The sequence below is a fragment of the Myxocyprinus asiaticus genome, chromosome 23, assembly GCF_019703515.2.
Source record: "Myxocyprinus asiaticus isolate MX2 ecotype Aquarium Trade chromosome 23, UBuf_Myxa_2, whole genome shotgun sequence".
Taxonomy (NCBI): domain Eukaryota; kingdom Metazoa; phylum Chordata; class Actinopteri; order Cypriniformes; family Catostomidae; genus Myxocyprinus; species Myxocyprinus asiaticus.
In genome coordinates, this window is record NC_059366.1 from 28,592,614 (window position 1) to 28,602,042 (window position 9,429).

The 9,429-nt window shown below is 36.3% G+C and overlaps 1 protein-coding gene across 1 annotated transcript; it reads right to left on the reverse strand.

Annotated features, from left to right (window-relative positions):
- Window positions 1-5,902: 5,902 nt before the first annotated feature.
- lbx1a (ladybird homeobox 1a) lies at window positions 5,903-8,540 on the reverse strand. The gene is made up of 2 exons (XM_051650718.1): window positions 7,777-8,540; window positions 5,903-7,195 (listed from the first exon to the last, which is right to left on the reverse strand). Exons 1-2 carry the CDS (start codon window positions 8,090-8,092, stop codon window positions 6,711-6,713), a joined length of 801 nt encoding a protein of 266 aa, XP_051506678.1. The 5' UTR covers window positions 8,093-8,540; the 3' UTR covers window positions 5,903-6,710.
- Between the last annotated feature and the right edge of the window lie 889 nt (window positions 8,541-9,429).

A 9,429-nucleotide genomic window follows, 5' to 3' on the forward strand; every position in this document is an offset into this window, starting at 1 on the left:
TCTGATTACCAGAAATTTTACACTTGGTTTGCCAGCATTCTTGTAATTGTCTTTTCTTGTCTTGAATTGTGTAATGTTTAACAAAATTAAACTAATAAAACCTAAGATATTTTGTTTTTTATTTTATTTTTTATTAAAGATTACTGAATGGGATTTTGTTTTGAAACTGAAATGTGTAAAACTTAAAATGATTCTTTTGAGTGTTCCATCTGCAGCAGCTGTGAATGCATCTCTGATGTGTTGAGCAGGTTAAGACAGCATGCAGGCGTCTCCCTCAGGGCACTGAGCAGCACTTCCACACACCCAGGGGTCACTTCAGTAAGATAACAGAGAGCCAGAGGTCAGGGATCTCCTCACTGTCATCAAGCCGCCATTAAATGACTCCACAGTGCTCTGGACATAACAGAAACAACACTGGAATATTTATTATACTATGAGATTTTGTTCACCGAGGATTTACTTAATCCATCACTGTTTCTTTGATGTATACTAACAGACCCAGATGAAGGCTACCTGACCTGGTATCTCCCAGTTTCATGTACTGACAGAACACAAATTACGACATATTGCCTGATTATTAGATTTGATTGAAGAGAATACATAACTAATTGAGAGATGTATAATTGTGATTCAAGAAATGTATATAAAGTGAGGCAAATTTCGAGACATAATTCTTATTTAGCATTAATCACAGCGTTGGCACAAGGCAGCAAAGCTGTATTGTATATATGTCACCACTAGATGGTGGAATAAGACCAAAAAGCAACAATATGATCGTGAGCTCAGACGAGTCTCAATGACCTTGCTGAGATGGATTTTACTGACCACATGATGGCACCCTTTGCCATCTGAAGACAGAAAAAAAAAATGGTAAAGCTTCACAATAAGGTTCCATTTGTTAACAGTACTTTTACAGCATTTATTAATCTTAGTTAATGTTCATTTCAACATAAACATTTTTAAAATCAAAAGTTGCATTTGTTAACATTAGTGAACTAATGTTATGAACTAACATGAACTAACAATGAACAATTGTATTTTTATTAACAAACATTAACGAAGATTAACAAATGCTGAAAAAATATATTGTTCATTATTTGTTCATGATACATAATGCGTTAACTAATGTTAACAAATGGAACCTTAATGTAAAGTGTTACCCAATTTCTTTTCTTAAGAGTTGTATGTCATTTTCATCACAAGTTCCTTAAATCAGATTTCTTTCTTTCTTTCCCACTGAAGTTACACAAAAAAGTTCTATACAGGAAATAGAACTGTATTATTTATTTTGTTGCAGATCATATGCACAGTGGGGGGGAAATGTATTATAGATATTTTTCATCAACAAGCTAAATGGTCAAAATCACCAATTGACAGCCGACCAATGGCAATCTAAGAATGATTTTATCACTCAAATCACTGTTCACAGATATTCTGTAGGTTACAGTGCTCTATTTTTCCACATGCTGATCAAATATATTTAGTGCACTGCATATAGAACTACTTTGAATTCTAAGTTCAGGACAGTGTCAGGTGTCAGTGTTTAATTAAGGCACAGCATGTGGTGCATTTACAGTTACAGGCTGACAGTAGAACTACAGGGCATATAGTTCTCAAGGCTCATAACTCAATTTGGTAACTTTGTGACAGAGAAGTCAGATAAAAGCGTCTTAAGGCAGGGTAAGAAAAGAATCAACAATTCGGATGATCTGATTATGTTTCATTTGAATGTATTTCAGTGACATGCCCTGTTGTCTGCGGTAATGCATACAAGCTCAATATTGAAAGTATGAAATGATTGTGGGGCCATCATTTTATGTTTTTTAGTTAAATATACAAAACCTTTTTTCTATCTGCAAAATTTTTTTTTTTTTTTTTTTTTTTTTTTTAGCAAATTCATCAGAATGAATGTTTCTTGTGATATTTACCTCTGTATTACAGCAATTACAACATCCTGATGTAGCAGTAGATGAGGTGGGGTCCCTGAACAGAAAAATAACAACATAATGGATTGTGACGACCTCTAAATCATAAACTGAAAACAAACTTGCAATTACACACTCCTAATAAGACAAAGAGGCTTTTTATATCAGATCTGATTTTATTAAGGTGCTTCATCTACTTGCTGAGCACTTAAATGTTTGGTAAATCAGAAAGTAAAAAAAAAATAAAAAATAAAGTTTTATATTTGTCCAATAAAAATGAGCTAAATAGGCCTATGCATGCTTCAGTTAGGTGGGAGATATGGGTAAAAAATACAAAAGGTTTCCATGGCAAATTACACATATGAAAGCCCCACTCCCAATGCTCCCAACACACACACACACACACACACACACACATACATACAGAGAGAGAGAGAGAGAGAGAGAGAGAGAGAGAGAGAGAGAGAGAGAGAGAGAGAGCGTGTTGAATAGGCCTCTTTCCCCTTTAAATCTCAGACAGTTTGACAGGACACATTAAGATCTGCCTGCTCAGCATGAACACATCATAAAACTGGACAGGCAATTTCTGTTTTCACCAAATAGCCAGGCTAACTCGTTCTGCATCTTTGATTTTAATACACTACACACGCAGCTTAGCAGCAAAGGAGGAGAAAAAATATCTGGGTAGGTATATTTTTTCGAGTTATGCCCCTCAACTCCCTTAGATCCATTTTTCCGTTTGAATTATCAACTACAATTTGATTAATATGCAAATTTGAGACGAAAAGTCTTGTAATTCTTTCAGTGGAGAGTAATTAATCACCAGTTAAAGAAAATTAATACATCTATCAATTTTGTCAGGGACATGCTTAGTTCAATTGTCCGTAAAATTGAAGTTTGAAGTATTAAGGGGGTCCCACAGACTAGGTTAATCTGCTTAATTTTTCACCTCGAATCATACACTTTTATGACATGTAGTCTCGCATGGAGTCGACGAAAGGTTTTTAAAAATGTTAACTGCATGGAAAGAAGTCTCGAAACATCTGTCTATCTATCTATCTATCTATCTATCATATTTGGAAACGAAAAAATAAATGCTATTCATTTTTAATTAAGGAAGAGAAACACTGGTAAGCTATCCTCTTTTCTAATCAAACAATCAGCCAGAAAAAAAGAAAGGATAAATGGTTGGAGAGAAAGGGGGGGGGGGGGGGGGGTTGAGGGTATAGAGAGAGACACGAGAGAGAGAGAGATGGGGGGAGGGAGGGAGAGAGAGAGAGAGAGAGAGAGAGAGAGAGAGAGAGAGAGAGAGAGGGAGGGATGGAGGAGAGAGAGAGAGAGAGGGGGGGAGAGAGAGACACAGAGAGAGAGAGAGAGATAGGGGGGAGGGAGGGAGGGAGGGAGAGAGAGAGAGGGAGGGAGGGATGGAGGAGAGAGAGAGAGAGAGAGGGGGGAGAGAGAGACAGAGAGAGAGAGAGAGAGAGAGAGAGAGAGAGAGGGATGGAGGGTAGAGAGAGAGAGGGGGGAGGGTGAGAGGGAGAGAGAGAGAGAGAGAGAGAGAGAGAGAGAGAGAGAGAGAGAGAGGGAGGGATGGAGGGTAGAAGGGGGGGGGGGGTGGAGTAAGGAGGGTGCAAACCCCATTGTTTCAGCAGGGGCTCATGCATCAAACTTCAATTTTCCAGGCGATTGAATTAGATATTTTGTTTTCTCTCTCTCTCTCTTGAGCTGAAATACACTTAAGACTTTGGGATTAATCACCACGCTATGCTCTTTCGGATTGTAGTATTACTTATCTTTGCCACGTTTGACATCACCTTATAAAATAAGGAACTGTACCCCACCAGCTCCCGCTGCACTGATATATCAGCACGCCTTATAAACATTTTCTACTTTCTATGTATGCCTGTGCACTATAAAAGAGAAAAGGAGATTGTCTGGATAAATACTTTACAGGGCGTTGTTGACTCTCTCGATTGTGAGCTAAAATGAATTGCGTTCCTTTCGTCTGTATGTGACGTGGGCAAATGAAAATCTTAAACTTTTTAAATTAGCACAATATTCTAAAAGCTGGGTCGAAACTGTAAATTACACATATAGCCTTGAAAAATAATTACTATTTTTTATTGCATCAAAGAGCCGCATGTGCACATACAGTGCTGGTGAGTTTTAAGGGATGTGACTGTGGCGTCTGCTCATGGTAATAGGGGGTGATAAATATCACATTGTCCGCATATCACTACAGCCACTTCGTGCTGCTTAAATTGAGCTTCTTTTTTTTATTACACAGAATAAGATTTTGTTGATCTAAGAAACCATCTAGACTGTCACGAATCACAATCAAGAACGATATAAAGAGTTTTCTTTATTCATGCCTGTTCTAATTTACCAGATCCATAATCGTAAATTCTGCGTACCACTTTATGAACATAAATTAGTAGCCAAAAATATATTAGGCTAATTAATACAATAGTTAAGAATATGTCATACAAAGAAATAATAAAATAATAGTATGAGATTAATCAAAATAGTATTAAGAAATAGGCCCAATGATTTAGCCTACTGCAACTTTTTTTATTTTCTAATGTATGATTTGTTTTTTAATTCAATATCTGAAATAATAATAATAATAATAATAATAATAATAATTATTATTATTATTATTATTATTATTGCTATTATTATCCTAATAATAATATTATTATCCTAATAATAATAGTAATACTAATAATACATGAAAAGAAACAGAAAATAATGTTTAAATTAATAATACAAACACATCGTCACATCAATATGTGAAATTATGATTATTATTTGTTATTGTTAATATTTTTGTTTTTATTATTATACTATTGATAATAAGAAGAATGAAAAGAAGAAAACCAAAAATAATTATAAAATTAATAATAATGCTAACACATCGAAATAAATTCCGTGCACTTGCACTTGTAAATAGAAACATTCTACGGTAAAAAAAAAATAAAAAAATAAATAATCCATCTCACACGTCTTAAAAAAGAAAAGCGCAGAAAAAATATGCCCCCAAAAAAAGAACTTCAGCAATGAAAAGAAAAAAATTCCTTAATGCGAAAATAATCCGGCCAAAATCCTTGCAGAGTTTTTTCTAACTATACACAGACAGCGTCACTCTTTTTGCTTTTTGTAGCCAAAAAGGTAACTTTATTATTTTAAACCAAACACTCAAACAAACAAAGGCAGAAGACAACCCCTTAACAAGGCGAGTCAGTATCATTGTAATTCATAGACTTGTTTAAAACAGCCGAGAGAAAGGAGAAAGAATAGAGGGGACATTAATAGGCCCAGGGCCCAGATGCCCTCGCCCCTGTGCGCATTATTGCCTTTGTGAAAACTGAGCGAAACATTTTAAAAAGAAGGCCAGCTCAATCCATCAAATTGTCTGAAATTGTGAGGAAAATTCAAAAACCATATGGCCTCCAAACGTTTGTGTCCTTTTTGTTCGGTGGGACACGCTTGTCTCCGTATTGAGAGCCGCGGGAGGCAGAGCATGCTTCATTGTAGCTTGTCACATCAGGGGAGACTGCTCATTTGTCCCCAGTTTTCACGCCTTACGCTAGAAATAACTGCCTCTCTTCTCTTCGCAGGGAAATAGCGTCTTTCAACCGCAGAGAAACGAGCCAAAAACCCTGCGTTTTGGGGCATCCTTTATTCGCGCATTCATCAATCCAGATTTCTGTTTCTCACACACATCCATTGTGGATTTTGAAAAACACATCGTGGGGACAGGAAAACATGCTATGGCATTTTGAAAATCAAAAGCGTAAACATTTCGAATCGAAAAAAAAAAAAAAAAAAAACATGGGAGATTCTGTGCAATTAAATGAAATTAAAAACAAGCCAAATGCCAGTCAGAAGGGTAAGAGTAAAAAAAAACAAAAAAAAACAAAAAAAAAAAAAAGAGAAAAGAATGGCATTTAAAAATAGCTAGGCCTATATATATATATATATAACTTGGGTTGCTTGCTCCTAAAATAATAAATAAAATTATAAGACTAACGTCAAAAATTTAGAGAAAGACATTTTTATTTCCTTTTAAATACATTACACTTTGTACACTTGGTTTAAATGGTTTCCTGGTTTAAAAAGGCACTTACAGGCATACAAACAATAAGAAATATATTAAAATGTGACAGTCCAGATTTAATCAGAGAAGTCTTTTTTTTTCTTTCTTTCTTTTTTCTTTTTTTTCAGTTTTTTCTTGCGGTATTTTTTATAGGAAATGTTCTATAACACAATCGTTTATCAAACGATTCGTTTATAGGCCAGTAGGCATCATTGGGGCACGCAGAGGCGATTCACGTTTCGGATGAGATATCAATATAACATCTGTAGCCTAAAATAATTGCGTGAAACAAAATCAGAACCGGGTAAAATAAAAAGTTCTGTATGAGGAATCGTGCTTTAAGTGCGTATATGTGTGTGTCTGTATTGTGTGTATGTTTACATCTGACTGAAGTATATTATCAAGGTACTTATTGCTCTTCATCTGTCTGTTTAAACGAATAGGCTAAATGATTACGATATTAGATAACTCTCACTGAATAAAAGATCTGAAGAAACTGTCCCATGCTTGCTTTGTTTTTGTTTTTTGTTTTTTATATATATATATATATATATATATATATTGATTTGTTTTGCCTTCAGTACAAGTCATTTAATACATTTGGTGCATTAATGGCACTTTCAACTCAATGGTTTTAGAGGATCATCTCAGAAAAAGTAAATAATGCCGATGCTGTTCAAGGACAATCAGTCATCGACATCAATTTCCTCGTCTTCATCCTCTGAACAGTCTTTGCTTGTCGTGTGGTCTGTAAATGGTGATGATGGCGACATGTGCAGTTTGTTGGTGCCCTCGTGTTCCTGGTTAGATCGCGTTGGAGATTTGGCCACTGAATCTCCGAGAGTGCCGTTGACGCATTTCTCTAGGTCTGCCAGTTTGGCTATTTTTTCAAAAGGTACATTGCCTACTGTTTTGGACGACTCCACGTCCGCTTTCATCTCCTCCAGGTCTCTCTTGAGTTTGGCTCGACGGTTCTGGAACCAGGTGATGACTTGAGCATTCGTTAGCCCGAGTTGCTGGGCAATCTGATCCCGATCAGCAGGAGACAGATATTTCTGATAGAGAAATCTTTTCTCCAGTTCATAGATTTGGTGATTGGTAAAGGCTGTTCTCGACTTTCTCCGCTTTTTGGGGGTATTCCTCTGACCGAATAGTGTCATGCCGTCTCTTCCTAAATCAGACAAACAAAAATAGTGCAGCCTGACATATAAATGCGTTTAAAAACAATAGCCTACTTTGATGTGGGTAACAAATAGAAGCCTTATAACAACATTGTTATTTATAGCCTATAACTTTTAGGAAAATGATGCTGTTATCATTTCCTAAACTGAAAACACTATTATAAATAACGAAAATGTATTTTTCAGTTTAGCTTCGAATTTCAAGTGGCAAAACCATATAAGCCTAAAAATAAGAAATGTAAATCTCTATGTTCATTGCACGTGCATATATTTGAACAGTTTTACCAAATAAGCCCATATTTCCATGCTTTTAATGTAATCAATATTTAAACAATATATTTCATCAACTTTTTTTTTTCCATTTTTTTTTTTTTTAAACAAAAAGCGAGCTTTAAACAATTAAACGTAAGAATTAATGTTTTGAGTGGGATTTTAACAGTTGAAAACGTGTTTTTTGGATGTTAGTTTACATGAACAGCGTCACCGAACATTATTTTAGCCTACAACCTGCCTGCCTGGGGAAAAATAAATACAAAAAATAAACAATGCACAAAACAGGCCTTCTGTTTACCTTCTGCCGCTTGCAGAACGCTGACTTCCAGTCCCTTGAAGGTTTTGCTAGCGAGCTCCTCCAGGGCGCACAGTGGAGATGTCTGGGTGAGTAGCGCACGGTGATGGCCCGTGGATGGGTGCTTCTCGCCGGACGAAAGCAGGTGCGCTGTACCGCAAATTGTGTAACTTCGTTTGACCGAAGGTTTGTTTAATATATCCTCTATGCTGAAAGGAGTGAGGGGCTTGTTTGAGTTAGCAGGGGGTGGAAGATGGTCCAACGGACTGCGCCTTCGATCCTCAACTGAGGCGCCTTTTGCGTCTTCTTTGGAGGTCATTATTTGTCTTTTTAGCTTCTTTCGAAAATATGTTAGAGTTTTGATCGAATTAACAATTCAGAATAGTTCGGTTTAGCCTATATAAAGTATCAATAAGCAGGGAGCAAACTGAATGAGAAGATATCCCCAAATCCGTGGAATTAGATGTAGCCGATCAGCAGCATGTTGTTGCTTATGCCGCAGGCTTGGAGAACTTTAAGTCTTTGTTGTTGTTGTTGTTGTTGTTGTTTTTAAGAAAAATGCCACAACTGCTGTCCTCAGTTCCTGGATAACGGTTTAGCTTCAGTGAGAACCAGCCTGACAACCCCTGATGCTTCAGTGGAAACAGTCAACCTCAAAAGCAGCCGGAATCGACTATTACTAACAAGTTATTTTTGATAGCAAGACAATCAATTACATCCAGTGGCACTTTTTTCTCTCACTCTCACTCTCTCTTTCTCCCCCTCTCTCTTTCTTTCTCTCTCCCTCTTGCTCTATGACTATGTTGCAGTCCGATGCAGACTTTAGCAGGAAAGGAGCCCCGTTAATTAGAGGGCATGGCCGGGAGGAGGAGCTCAGCCGGATTACAATACTTAACGCTCCCACTCTTTATTACAAATTAATGATTTGTCGATATATTCCGTTCGATGTTATTTACACATTTGTACCATGTTTTTTTTTTTCTTAATACAAGCACTTGCTTAAGAATTTTATTTAAATAAGAAAAAGGTATTCGAAAATATAAGTACACACAGTATACTTTACAAGTAGCTAAAAGTCTACACTTTTTGCAAATACATTTTTATTATTATTATTATTTTTATTGTGTGCTTCAAAAATGTATAGGCTAATCTAGATATTTCGTTTAATAAATGTATTTTGCAGTCAGGCAGTACATCGTGGCTGATAATACTTATGGGTAGAACAAAATAAGTGTGTGTGTGTGTGTGTGTGTGTGTGAGTGTGTGTGTATAAGACAGCGAGAGAGAGAGAGAGAGAGAGAGAGAGAGAGAGAGAGAGAGATTGTCCCCTTCAGCTGCACCAAATCGTCTTTGCCATAATTCAAACGCAAAGGGCCAGCTCACATCAGCAGTAAGATATTTCATTTAAAAATCGCCTGGTGGTCATGCTTCTGCATATTTGGCATAATTGGACCTTTTTTCGTCGATTTACACAGAACGGGGGAAACTACTATGCAAAAGCAAAAATTGGAACAATTAAAAAACTGATTATAACTTATTTTGCTTAAAAGGTTTATCCACTGAAAAACAATATAATAATAAACGAATTTGATCATATAAATTACGGACTTAAATTTGTCACGCGTAGCCTATGTATCATATAAATTGTGCATTGAT

Bases quoted from the DNA above. Each gene is read 5' to 3' on its own strand.
- lbx1a (XM_051650718.1), bottom strand. From the start codon at position 8,092: ATGACCTCCAAAGAAGACGCAAAAGGCGCCTCAGTTGAGGATCGAAGG. The intron at 7,196-7,776 runs GTAAACAGAAGG...TGTCTGATTTAG, and splicing joins CGTTCTGCAAGCGGCAGAAG to GAAGAGACGGCATGACACTA.